The sequence below is a fragment of the Molossus molossus genome, unplaced genomic scaffold, assembly GCF_014108415.1.
Source record: "Molossus molossus isolate mMolMol1 unplaced genomic scaffold, mMolMol1.p scaffold_m16_p_12, whole genome shotgun sequence".
In the NCBI taxonomy this organism is placed as follows: domain Eukaryota; kingdom Metazoa; phylum Chordata; class Mammalia; order Chiroptera; family Molossidae; genus Molossus; species Molossus molossus.
In genome coordinates this window covers 76,331,846-76,346,144 of record NW_023425347.1, presented here as the reverse complement: position 1 = coordinate 76,346,144, position 14,299 = coordinate 76,331,846, and the positions used below count along the sequence as shown (strand labels likewise).

General features: G+C 40.5%; 1 protein-coding gene across 4 annotated transcripts in view; it reads left to right on the top strand.

Annotated features, from left to right (window-relative positions):
• MACF1 (microtubule actin crosslinking factor 1) overlaps window positions 1-14,299 on the top strand; it is a 233,613-nt gene that overhangs the window by 151,753 nt on the left and 67,561 nt on the right. For all 4 annotated transcript variants that reach the window (XM_036257347.1, XM_036257345.1, XM_036257348.1 and 1 more), the window contains one exon: window positions 259-1,730. In XM_036257347.1, the coding sequence (XP_036113240.1) occupies window positions 259-1,730 (1,472 nt within the window). The remainder of the gene's footprint in view (window positions 1-258; window positions 1,731-14,299) is intronic.

Sequence of the window (14,299 nt, the reverse complement as noted above, 5' to 3'; positions counted from 1 at the left end):
TCTTTTTCTGGAAACATTTATGGCTTTTTACCAGCTTAGAAGAAAAAGTTTACTCTGTTAACTCAGTTCCCCTTACAAGACTGAAATGAATATTAAATAAGATATAGTATGTGAAGGCGCCTAGCTATGTGCCTCTTTTATGGTAGGCCCTCAATTATATTAGTTTTTTTCCCCTAAGATTAGACCATATACTCTCAGCAAAAGTTTTAAATGCCATGTTCAGACATGATTGATTTAAATTTGATTTTCTCATTTCAGCTGATCGCATGAACAGACTTCAGGCAGCTCTTGCCAGCACCCAGCAGTTCCAGCAAATGTTTGATGAGCTTAGAACCTGGTTGGATGACAAACAAAGCCAGCAAGCAAAAAATTGCCCAATTTCTGCAAAATTGGAGCGGCTCCAGTCTCAGCTACAGGAGAATGAAGAGTTTCAGAAGAGCCTTAACCAACACAGTGGTTCCTATGAGGTGATTGTGGCTGAAGGAGAATCTCTGCTTCTTTCTGTACCTCCTGGAGAAGAGAAAAAGACTTTACAAAACCAATTGGTTGAGCTCAAAAGCCACTGGGAAGAGCTTAGTAAAAAAACTGTAGACAGACAGTCCAGGCTTAAGGATTGTATGCAGAAAGCTCAGAAATATCAGTGGCACATGAAAGACCTCGTGCCATGGATAGAAGATTGTAAGGCCAAGATGTCTGATTTGCAAGTCACTCTGGATCCAGTGCAACTGGAGTCCAGTCTCCTGAGATCAAAGGCTATGCTGAGTGAGGTGGAAAAGCGCCGCTCCCTGCTGGAAATATTGAACAATGCTGCTGACATTCTGATCAATTCTTCAGAAACGGATGAGGATGATATCCGGGATGAGAAGGCTGGGATCAACCAGAATATGGATTCTGTTACAGAAGAGCTACAGGCCAAAACAGGGTTGCTTGAAGAAATGACTCAGAGACTCAAGGAGTTCCAGGAAAGCTTTAAGAATATTGAAAAGAAGGTTGAAGGGGCCAAACACCAACTTGAGATCTTTGATGCTTTAGGCTCTCAAGCCTGTAGCAATAAGAACCTTGAGAAACTGAGAGCCCAACAGGAAGTGCTGCAGGCCTTAGAGCCTCAGGTAGACTATCTGAGGAACTTTACTCAGGGCCTGGTAGAAGATGCCCCAGATGGATCTGATGCTTCCCAACTTATGCTTCAAGCTGAAGCCATCCAGCAAGGGTTCCTAGAAGTGAAACAAAGAGTGAACATGGGTTGCATGACAATGGAAAACAAGTTGGAAGGGATTGGCCAGTTTCACTGCCGAGTACGAGAGATGTTTTCTCAATTGGCAGACCTGGACGATGAGCTAGATGGCATGGGTGCTATCGGCAGAGACACTGACAGCCTCCAGTCCCAAATTGAGGATGTACGGCTGTTCCTTAACAAAATCCGAGCTCTCAAATTAGACATAGAGGCCTCTGAAGCAGAGTGTCGGCAAATGCTGGAGGAAGAGGGGACTCTGGACTTGTTAGGGCTTAAGAGGGAGCTAGAAGCCCTGAACAAACAGTGTGGCAAACTGACAGAGAGGAGTAAAGCTCGCCAGGAACAGCTAGAGCTGACATTGGGCCGTGTAGAGGACTTCTATAGGACATTGAAAGTACTCAGTGACATGACCACCGCGGCAGAGGAGGGAGAGGCCCTTCAGTGGGTAGTGGGGACCGAAGTGGATATCATCAACCAACAATTAGCAGACTTTAAAGTAAGTCTTGGCCTCATTTTTTAGTCTTTTTCTGTCTAATATGCATATTTCTTTTCTTATAACTTGGAAACCTATTGAGAATACATTTTAACTTCTGTCCCTGGTTTCATTATTCTTGCTAACATCACCATCAAAGTGTACATTTTGGAGGCTAAACAATCTCTTAAACGCCTGTGCAACTTGTTTGACCGTATTTCTTATTGTAATTTATTTCAGTGTTTATAACCAATTAAGGGTATAGAAAGAAATGTCCAAATCTTATCTCTTACTCTAAGAATCTCCTCTTCTGAAATTCTAGCAATTTCAAATTAACCAATTTAAAAATAGCAGTGAATGTTTCTTTAGGTTTCTGTTTTTCAGATTGAGGTATGAGAAGCCATAAGATAAATAAACATGGGCTTGTCTTCCTAAAACGTTGATTTTTTTCCACAGATTTCAAGGGAAAATTGTTGGTATATTATTGTATTATAGAATAAAATGCAAAATTCTCATGAATTATTAAGATGAAACATAATCTTCAAAGAAATTTTCCACTTACAGCAAGTAGCTTAAGTCTGCACCCCAGACTCCTCAAGAGTACAAGTTCTCTGCCTATAGGAGAGTTTGAGAAGCACTGCCTTACTTGCAAAACTGTTTTAATTATTTTCCTGAGTCAGGATTACTAATTCTGAGATTTTGTGGTCTTAATTAACAACAGGGAAGATGAAAGGAGTAGACTTAAAGTGCAGGTTGGCTGAATCTGGGTCTTGGATCTCTTAGAACTGAATTTGGGTCTTGGCTCTCACTGCATGAGCCTTTCACCCCAAGAGGTGACTTTGTTGTAAATGCAGAAAAGAGCCTCACGCTGCTGCTGCTGCTGCTGCTGCTGCTGCTGCTGCTGCTGCTGCTGCTGCTGCTGCTGCTGGAGGCCTCTCTGCTGCTCTTTCCTTCTTCAGGCACAGAGTAGATTTGGAAAGGATACTTCCAGCACTTTATTTCCATCACTAGTGTTAATTATTCCCACTTACACAGTTTGACACTCCTGCCCTCAGAGTTAAGCTATTCTCTCAGATCCCCTTCCCGTCAGGAGTCTTCCTGTTGAAAACATGAGTGGAGAGGTGGCGTTGTCACCAGTTCAGAGCCACGTGGTCCTGAGAAAGATCACAAATTTGTAGAAAGTACCAAGTTCTGAAAGGTGGCTGTTTCAGAAGGGCCCCTCTAGGAGTTTACAGTATATTTAGCACTAAAGTGAGAACATTGACTAAAGGCCCTTTACTGTGTTTGGAAATAGTGCAGTTTTGAGCAACATAAGTCATCATATTTGGGTTTCTTAAAGTACCCAAGAAAGGGAAGGTAGAGAAAATTCAAACTCATGAGCCCACTTGTTTTCCTCTTAAAAACTAACACACCTCTATTCCAGTGGCAGGGTGGTATTCCCTGCTTCACCATGTTTGATTTCCTTTCCTCTTACATTGTAAGCTCCTCTAAAGCAAAGACTATTCTACGGGCATGCTTCATTGATCCAAGTTACGTGGATCTGGGTTGCACCAAATAAATGGATTTCTTAGAAAACTAACACTTATCCCTTTAGGTTTTAAAATAGTTTTATTAGCTGGATTCTGGTTTATATGGGGATTATTTTAAATTTTATTTGCCTAATTTTCTAAACACTATATTATGTATAAGTTTTTCTTCATGAGTGCAGGTTAACATTACTAAAAAGATGATACATGTAGTTTTTGTTTTTTTTTCCTGTTACCATGCTATCAGGAATTAATTCTTACTGCTATTACTTCTCACTACTGTTACTGGACCTGCCTTTAGCAATCTATCCCTTCCTTCTCATCTTCAGTGAGCTAGAAAATGAAGCCAACAAGCCTATTTTAATTGTGTTAAATACAAGCTTAATATCTTTTTAAAAAATCCACAGGTAGGCTTACATAGAATTTAGTTATGAGAACAAGTAATCATTTAATCATTTCCTTTTCATTTATTCCTTGGTTTCTGAGATATTCTGAATTTGATGTTGGAAGATTTCAAGAAATTACTGGACACTACCATATTTTATTTGTATGTTGCCTAGAGGTGCTCAGATTTTAATAGCAACTTAGTTGCTTGTTGTAGCAGTCTTGTTTCACTGACTTCTAAGAGTAACCCTCCCACCACCAATACTGTGCATCTGTGGAAGTAAAGGCTGGGGGACCAGACACTGATCAGCTGGTCACCTGTAGAATGTGTTTATTTGCAGGGCACTGGTGTCAACAGGGCAAGACTGGAAGAAGAGTGATAGAAGGAGAGTGGTGAAGTTCTGTGCCCTCAAGTCCGGCATAGAAATCTGGTTCTACCTTAGAAGGTCCACCTTATAAAGTCAAAGGCTTGGAGGAAAGTTTTTGTCTCCTCCCAGCAAAAGTCTTTGGTCCCGAGGGGAAGAGCACACTCCTGGCTTAGTTCAGATTGAGCTCATGGGAAGTGAAAACAATGAGAGAGGAAAAGCTCTGGGTCAGTTCCCCAGTTCCCTAGAGGCCAAGTGAAGGGAAGGTCTTCTTGGACCCATTCTGAGGACTGAGTCATTTTCATGATTTGAATTTTGAGTTCCTGGGTTAAGGCTCAGCAGTAGACAAACTTCCCTCACACCAGCAACACACCACATTCATAAAGTGTGACTGCTTTCAGATTCTAATTGTTTTTAAATAAGGAAAAAACAGAGATGAAGATAAATATTTTTAAAATAGCATTAGCTGTAAGTTCTCAGCTCTTTCTTTTCAGAATGGGATCACACTCTGCTGAAGAGAAGAGGCTATAAATCTGCGGTGTAGACTCTGCTTTGACCTAGCTGACTCCACTGGGAATGGACGGAATAGACATGAGTGAAGTCTGTGGAGAACCTCAGGCTTACTTGGAACTGTGCAATAGTGCTAATAAATACATGGAGAGGCAGTTAGCCTCTGGGAAAATTTTTCTCCTTAAATGAACATGAAAAACTGAAAGTCATTATTCCTAGGAAAGGCTTTCCCTCGATTGCTTCTGAATAATTGATAGAATCTGGCCAGCCAGTGAGGATCTATCAGATGAGAATGGAAGAGAGTCCTTTTCCAATCTAAATAGGCAAAGACCTTAAGGCACTTTACTGGTTTCAGCTCTCTGTAGGAAATAGAAAGGAAGAAACCATTTCAGAATGCCCAAATGAGAATACTGAGCATGCTTTCAGAAAACTGGAAGGAAAAGACTTTGGCTAATCTCTTCAGGAAATTCTGTTTTCCTGAACAAGAGAGTCTCTGATTATTGAGGAAAAGGAGTTGTATGTACATAACAGGAGACTAACAAGAAAAGAGGGACCTTTATTTCACTGAAACTTAAGCCAAAGAATTCTCCCAAGGTAAACTTTCTGGGAAGTATAGAAAAAGACTTGAAATTTGGAGAAGAAATGTATTAAGTCTGAAAATAACAAGAGGCTGTCATCATTTTGAAACTCTCCCTAGGTAGGTTTTGTAGTCAAGAGCTGAGATCATTCTGAGTTTTTAATCAACTCCTCCCCTGCGTCTTTTCCTCCTCTGCGTCCCTTCCTCCTCCCCGTGAACCAGCCTGGCCTTGCAATCTGGAAATATGTGGTGGTGTTGGCATCCTACTGGTGAGCTGTGTCGAGAAACCTGGATGCATTGTCACATACTCCGTATTTTGTATATATTTGTATTTACTATGTATTCAGGCCAGGCTTCAGACTTGGGAGTCTACCACTCACTGACAAGAAAAAACGTGGGAAAATGGAAACATTTTTAGGATCAGTAGATTTCTCAAAAGGTTTACTTCACCTGATGGTGCATTTGAAGCATCCAAGCCAGTCGGTTTTTTCCTTTCATGTCTTTGAGGCTGGGCTTATGAGATACAGATGAGGTAGCAGGCTTCCCTAGGATTCTTCTCAGTCCTAATTCAGATGGAGCCAAGCTCGGGGTCAGTGACTGCATACACTTGCAACTTTTGTCAGGAGACCTCAGTATCCTACTATGAAGCCAGAACAAGAAAACTCTGTTAACCTCTTCATTGGATTTTTTGTTTTGTTTTTGCCTCATGGAAAGCAACCTTAGGCTTCCCTATGAGCGTATGTGAAAACTCTTGGAAGACAGAGCCTGACATGGAGCTGAAAGACTGCCAACTTGCACAGAGATACTCCTTCCTTTCAAATAATTACAAAGACAGTATCAGCCCATCAGTGTTTTTGCCAGTTAGATTCTCTAGAGAATAAAGCAAATGAGATCAGCATTATCTACCTGCCCTTGGAGAGAAAGGAAATCACACTTGGTATGACCTGTCACCTAAAGGTTTAGGTATCTGCAGCGTTACAGCAGCCAACATAAGTTGAATAGGTACCCCCACTCTCACCTTGTGAAGACCCTTGGCTTGTTAGTGTTTTCCCCCTTCCTTAAACAAGGCTACTCCAGTAGTAACTACTAGGGTCCAAGGAAGTAAAGAGAATGTCCTAGAACAGGGTCTTTTAACCTCAACAGTCGTGACATTTTTGGCTGGATAATTCTTTGTTGTGGACAGCTGTCCTGTGCATTGTAGGAACTTTAGTAGCACCCATGACCTCCATCCACTAGATGCCAGTAGCACCCTTCCCCAGGGTGACAACCAAAAATGTCTATAGATACTGCCAAATCTCCCCTAGAAGGCAAAAGATCTATCTCCCTCAATTGAGAACCACTGCCCTCGAAGAAAATTGCCATCTCTATTTGAGAAACTTAGGATTCAGTTGTAAAAAGTGCTCGTTGATTAAGATAAATATTTATGTAAGAGGCAGCCTTCTAATAATCTGATTATGACTTGTAGTAGCAACAACTGCCTTTAAATCTGCCTTTCTTTGGGCCAGGCCCTGGCTGGATTCTTTGTTTTTGCTGGTACCAATCTGTCTGATTTAAAGCCTCTTAGTCACTTTCCCTAGCATCTGCAGTTTATTTTGCATAGAGTTGTTGATGCAGGTGTTGGTTGATGATTCGTTTCTAAAGAGAAGAGGAACTTCCTTTGTGGAAATACTTCAGGGAGCTGCCTTGTTCTGTCTTTTAAGGGAGACTACAGTTTGTCTGTTATTCTCAGCCCGGGAGCTCACAGCTTGGCTGCTGGTATTTATAACCCTATGTGCCCACCCCCATTTCTCCCCTCCCCAAGAATTCCAAGGCTCTGTAATAATCCTCTCCACCCCCACTGAAGGAACTGAAGGAACTGGGTGGGGAAGAAGGTGAAGGAGACTTTAAGGCCTTTAAGTTTGCTTCATTTTGAGCTTTTTAAAAGTATCATTAGTATTCCAAATACCAGCATCACAAACAAAATCCCAAGATTGCAGCCTTTAAATTATCTTAAAGGAGCCTCATTAATGCCTCAGTGAAGGTAGGAAAACTTATGGGAAGGTTATCAAGAAAGCATTAATGGATTTCACAAAAATCTGGAAATTTTGGTAGCAAGGTAGGGTTTTTAAGCAACTAAACAAATATATCTTCAACCAAAAGGAAGGACTGAACAGTTCTTGACTTACTTTTACTGAAATTCTCATCTAGTGCAGCACGTAGCATTTGCAACTAAGGTTCATCATATGATTTTTGTAAAAGAAAGAAAACTATGCTTCCAGAAAAGCTAGCATTTACCCCATGCAGAACTTGTATTTATTGTTGAGTATTCAGTGAGTGAATTAGGTTGAGATTAGCACAGACTTAAAGAACAAGACAGTTTCTTGTTGTGTCTAGAAATGTGTGGTAAGTGGTCTCAGTCTTAGCCTATTCCTGGAGCTTCAGAAAAGTATCCTGGGCACTTTCAAGCTAACTGGCTAGCATAGGAGCTTTAAGCAGTGAGCCTCTAGGAAGTGTGATGAGTTGCTTCAAAGGGCATTTCGTTGTTAGAATTCGTTGGTTCACCAGGAATAAAATGAGCCCTACAGGGAGTCATGTCAGGTCATTGTACCAAAGGGCTGTCTCTGCCAAACAGATCTTTCCCAAGTCTCAGCTGTCCCGGTTGGAAAAACCTAGCTATGAGAAGAATGTGCTCCCTCCCCACCTTCCTTAATACTATGCCACTGCCACTACCCAGTGTTTTTCAAATGCCAGTCTCTGGTAGTAGCTGTGGAAGATTAATGGGGTACACTTATTCCCTAGACCTTCCCAGCTATTTTCCTACTACCAGTGCTGTGATCTGAAATGTGGTCCTTTCAGAACTTTGGCCACCCAGCGATGAGAATAACTGACATGTGATGGTCCATGGGTTCCTGTATGGGTGTGAGGAGAAAGGGGTTTCCTATTCCTTTCTGTCCATCCTTATTGAGCACTTGTGCCAGTACTTGTGATGGGTGCTGGGGCTTCAGAGAGTCTCTTACTATCTGTGTAGTATGGGAGACAGACACACACACAGAATTGCAGTGGTGGTAATGTAGTGGTAAGTGCAGTAAGAGAGACCTATGTCTGAATGATCTCTAATCCTAACCCTCCAGCCCCCTGTAAATCAGACATTTGAAATCCCAGTTGCAGATAGGAAAACACACTTGAAGGTATTACGTAACTTATTCTGCCACATCGCAAGTAAATGTTATAGCTGGGGATAGAAAGGTCTGTTTGGCACCCAAAGCTCATGCTTACAGAGACATTTTTTAATTATCATGACTGGGGAGGCTGCTACTAGTAGTGGGTACTGTTAAAACATTCTATAATACACTGGACAGCCCCTTACAACAAAGAATTATTTAGCCCACTTCTGAAAAGATAGGGATTGGATATTTTTCCCTCTTCAGATCCCATGACAAGTAAGAGTTAACTGATGAAATAGTCCCACTGCCTAGGGAAACTTTGTGGTTTTCCTCTTTTTTTAAAGAAAAATAGTTAATAAATAGTGTTGGTTCTGAAGTGACTTATACAAATTTGTTGGATAAAGTCAGGATCTTGGTGAACTAATTTGAGTCAGTGGCTAAAGAATTCTCTCCATGCTTGATCAGTCCCCACCCCACCCTGCCACAAGGCTCCTGCTGTGGAAATCAGTCAGCTGTGTATCTCGAGCTGCTTCCTGTAGGGTGTGTTATGGAATGGCATCAGCCCCTGCACCAGCTGGGAGTACTGATCTCGGTGTGATTTTATCAGACTCTGTCTCTTTTGAGCCTTGCTGTTGGGAACAAAGGATCCTCTGTTCAGAATGCAGAGAGCTAATGTGATTGGACAGCCAGAGTGTACGTACATGGTTCCCACGGAAGAAAACACATAAATTATTCTGTAGCCTTCTAAAACTTGGGCCTCCAAGGTGGTGTTCTCTTAGCTCCCTTCTTCACCCTTATTTCCTTATTCCCCCTTCTTCTGTGAGTGTTTACCCTTCTCCCCAACAATGCAGGAGACATCTCATCTGATTAATTAAATGGTGGCATTCTTCAGAACTGGTATACATCTATGCCTTCAGTCTTTTCTTCTCTAGTCTTGGAAACTACTTTTTTTTTTTTTTTTGTATGTGCCCCTAGCGGGAACCAAACCCAGGACTCTCTGGTCCGCAGGCCAACGCTCCAACCGCTGAGCCAAACCGGCCAGGGCAGGAAAGTTCTTTTTATTTAAGTTTTTTATTATTATTTTTTATCCTCACCTGAGAATATGTTTATTGATTTTGGAGAGAGAGAGAAATATCAGTGTGAGTGAATAACATCGATTGATTGCCTCCCAAACACACCCTGACCGGGATCGAACCTGCAACCTAGGTATGTGCCCTGACCAGGAATCGAACCCACAACCTTTTGGTGTACAGGTTGACCCTCCAACCAACTGAGCCACCCAACCGGGGCTTGGAAACTACAGTTTTTTTCTCCACTATATTTCCAGTTTTATTTCCTATACAGACCATCCATTCCATCCACTTATCCCCAAAACTCCATATATATTTTACCTATTTGATTTTTACCCAAACCTGAAGGCTTAACTCAAGTCCCATATATCCACAAAGCCGCCTTGATCTCCTCAGCTCACTACTCCTGATCCTAAATTGCTTAATATATGTAGCTCATTTAGCCTTTACCATTTCCTGCCTGATTTTGGCATTTTCTGATTAAATGCATTTGTCCCATCTCTCATTTCAATACATCTTTTTCTGTGTCCTTCAAAGTAATTAGCATATTGATATACATATAAATGGAGATTAGTAAATATTTAACTGATTGGATGAGAGCTCTTTATTACTCATTAAGCATGTGAGGATTCAAATTGCTGTCTGCTCTGCAAGACTTGAGGTATATCCTGTGTGTCCTGAGAAATTTTGATCCTAGCCTGGATTCCTCACCTGTCCATCTTGCCTCTGGGCTTCCTTTGTTCTCTACTAGTGAACTTATGTTAAAGGAACACAATTTCATTTCAGTATTAACCTGAACAAAGGGAACTCAGAAAGAAATTTGCTGTTGCAGATGTACTTGAAAAAAGCCAGATTCTGAAATACTGCTTTGTAGTTACCCATCACTTTAGAGTTATTGTCATTTATTCAACTAGGTGGCACTTAAGAAGAGTCTTCATACTTCAGTCAGCTTGGCATATTGAAAAAAATTGGATATGAGTTTGAGGTAGAAATATCCAGCTTTGAATGTTGGTTCTGTCATTTACTACCTCAGTCACCTTGGGGGAAATTACTTAACCTCTGTATAGTTACTTCAGCTATAAAATGTGATCAATGGTAAATCATAACTTTTGGGTTTTTATAAGAATTTAATGAAGTGATGTAGGTGAAAGCATTAGGCATATATAAGTGCTCAGCAATGATAACATCCTTTTATTTAAGAAAATTTATCCAACCTGCAAATTAGAATGTTATTAAATAATTTTATATTGAAAAATAAGGAGCCCTGGCTGGTCTGGTTCAGTGCTTAGAGCATCAGCCCACACACCAAAGGGTCATGGGTTTGATTCCTGGTCAAGAGCATGTACCTGGATTGCAAGTTCAATCCCCGCCCCAGTCAGGGTGCACGTGGGAGGCAACCAGTCAATGTGTCTCTCTCACATCTATATTTCTTTTTCTCTCTCCTCACCCCTCCATTCCACTCTCTCTAAAAATCAATAGAAAAAATATCCTTGGGTGAGGATTAAGAAAGAAAGATAAATAAGGAACGTTCTGCCCTTTGTACCTAGGGATGATCATTCTCTAGAAGATTTGATCTAAGGCCCAACTGAAAATTAGATTCATCTTTTCTTCTTGGAGAACTGGAAATAGGATAAAGTAAGATTAGTTTGATGCTAGCAATGAAACAGTGGGTGGACAAACAGCCTCCCTGAGCAGTTTTTGTGGGGAGCAAATGTACAGTTTGTTTTTAACCCTAGAGTAGCAATACATAGGTGGGTTTAGGTCATAACTCTGTAACATAGCTTTAAAGATACTTTATGTACACATACATACATACATATGTTTACTCATTTATTCATTCATATCAGAATCCCACAGCCAGCAAGTTTTTCTGAGGCCATTTTGACCTTGACTAATGTGCTCTACAAATCAATGTTATTTTCACATCATTAACCAGAAGCCACTATTAGCTCAGTGTCTTCCCTAGTCACAGTTAACCCATCAGATCAGCTTTAATGATCTCAGGATCCTTGGCCTAATTAGCTTTTAACATAGACCATGTTCTCTTCCTCTGTTGCCATACAATGGCAACTACCAAGTCAGCATCTTTGGGAGAGATACCTCTTAATATTAATCAATTGTTAATTAAAACATTGAGATGTGAAGGTAAAAATGTCAGCCTGATTTTAGAGGAAAGCGGCTTAAAAACACCAATATAATTCATCGCTTTACCAAACACATATACCACATCAAGATGTTTTACAGAATAACTTTAATTCTTCACATTTTCAGCAAATATGTGTTTCTAATATTTTGTTATGTGTATATATGAGTCAAAGGAAGAAGATGATAAGAATTGAAAGAAATTGAACTTATCTTAGGTCTTCTGCAGCTTGATATTATTACATCCATTCAAATGAACCATTTAGTATCTCATGTTGCAGTTCACTCCCAAAGGAAGAGCTCTGATTTTGGTCAAATTCTTAAAATTCAAAACTAAATTATTTTTTGTGATCAATGATAAGAATTGCTTTAGTATCAAAATGAAAGAGACAGTTTTCAGACATCTCCTCTGTATTATTTTTTCTCCTTTTCTAACACTGGAGAGAGGACCCCTATAGTGAGATTCCTTGAAGATTCAACCCAGAGATCTGTTTCATAGAAATAGCCAAGCAACTTTGTGAAGTTATTAATTTCTGAAAGTTGTGAAGTCATGCAGCACTATGATTGGAAAGACTGCTTTCAGTCCCAAGTGAAAACTCACATGGTCACTTTCTCCTGAAAGCTCCCCTGAACCTCCAGGCCACATTGGGCTCCTTCACCCATGCTCTCTTTTTACTTTGTTTCCAGAGTACTTATCACAATTGAATTAAAATATCTGTCTCCCCTACTAGAACATAGGCTCCTGACCCCATCTTTCTCATCACTCTCCCTTAGTGCCTGGCATAATTTAGGGCACATAGTAGACCCCAATAAATATTTGTTGAATGAGTGGAAAGAAAATAATCAGGGATACATCTTGTGAAATTATTTGCCTTAAGAGGACAGGAAGAGGAGCCCAAAGAGAAAGACTGGCTAGAAAGGTGGAATCAGGATAGTACAGTGTCATGGAAGTCAAAAGAACAGAGCCTCAAGAAGGGAAGAGAAGTACTTACTTACACCACTGCTTATTCTTAATCCCTATAATCTGATCCTATCCCCATCACTATGCTGAAACTATTCTCTTGGAAGTATTCACTGACTTCCTAGTTGTCAAATCTAGTAGCCTTGTCTAACTCATTGTACTCCTCATCTATTTTGGAGCATTTCTTAAAATCTTCCTGTCCATTTACTTTCCTGACATTGTACTCTCTCCATTCTCTTCTCTGACTGCTCTTCTGCTTTCTTTTTTTCTTTTCCTACCTCCAAAACATGTGTTCCCTGAAATTCTATCATCTGCCTTGTCTTCTCTCTCCATATGAAAACCCTGTGATGTCTGACCCCTTTACTGTTCTATTGGAGTAGGCTTCCTAATCTGTATGTCTACCCTAAATTTCAGTCTTTTGTGTGAGGGGACTTTCTGGACCCAAAACGTGGGTAGCTTTTGAGTCCTTCATACTCAATATGCTCTCCGTTGAATTTGTTATCTTCAAATATTTTCTTCTTCCCTGCTGCTGTTTTATAGTATTACTATGCCTTCAGGCATCCAAGGGTAATACTATGGCATTATTTTAAATTTATCCCCCCCACCCCAAACTCTACCTTCTATCTGGTCACTTGTGAAGCCCAAACGTTCTGCCTCTGAAATTTCTTCCATAGACCCCCACTGCCACCATTTTCACAAGTGCAGGCTTTTGTTACCTCTTGCCTAAATTGTATAATCCCCCTGATTGCTTTAACTTCAATCTTCCATCTACAATCTATTGTACACATATTGACACCAATGCAGCATCTGCAGAGCTAGGTTCAAACCTTAAAGCCCAGGAATTTAATAGCTGTGTTACTTTGGACAAGTAAGTTTACCACTCCAAATTTCATTTATAAATTAAGGATTTGGATTTTTTTAATGAGATAATACATATTGAATGAGCACCCAGTCCCAAATTCTTAGCAAACTTTCCATCCACCACGCAATAATTCTCATAACCCTGGTAAGTTTAAATAAGTAAATCTTGATGTACTAATGATTTTCTGAATAAAGCATAAATTCCTTGGCTTGGCTTTCAAGGGCCCGGGTGAACTGGCCTTGAGCTACTTGCCATTCTGACCTCTCATTTTTCCTTTTCATATACCCTGTATTTAAGCGACACTGACCTCAAATTTGTTTCTTTAGGGTCCATGCCTTTTTAGGCTTCCTGCCTTTAACCCTTAGAAATCCTTGTCTTCACCATCTCTGCATATGTGTAGTACAAGTCCTAATGAGTAAACTTGATTTACTCCATAAAACCTTCCCTAGTTCCTCCTGCCTCCCTTCCTCCCACTCTTTTGTCAGGTCTTTTCTAACTTAAAGCCCCATGCTTCTGTTATCACCACTGTCTTAGTGAGTGGCTAATTAATACGCTGTTGTGAGAGTTCCTGCAGTGTGTGTGGAAAGTTTTCTCATGGCTTCAGGAATACACAAGAGCTCAAATAATATAAAAATCCATAGTATCCCATTTAAAACAAGCTTCCCATCTTGCTGTATTGCTTAATGAGCCGCTCAGTAGCCATCTTTATATAATAAAAGCACCAAAGGATGGTAATGACTGATGCCCAACAGGTACAGACTAATACTGTGGAGTTTCCACTTGCAACTAAATAAATGCTTGTAAAGTCTAGAGATCCTAAAATGAAAGGCATTTTGTAGATTTAAAATGGGCAAGATCCAACCAGTCTTCTTTATCTTCCTCTAGTCAGCACTAATCCTCCAGGAGAGGCAGGGTGGATGAAAAGGCATTATAGAATCAAGGAAGTGTGGACTGGGGGGGTCTCCAGATTGTCCTAAGGGTCTAGTGGTTTAAGTCTGGAGTAAAGGTAAAATGCCAGGTCCAAAACTTGGAAAGGGTGTGAGGAGATTCTTT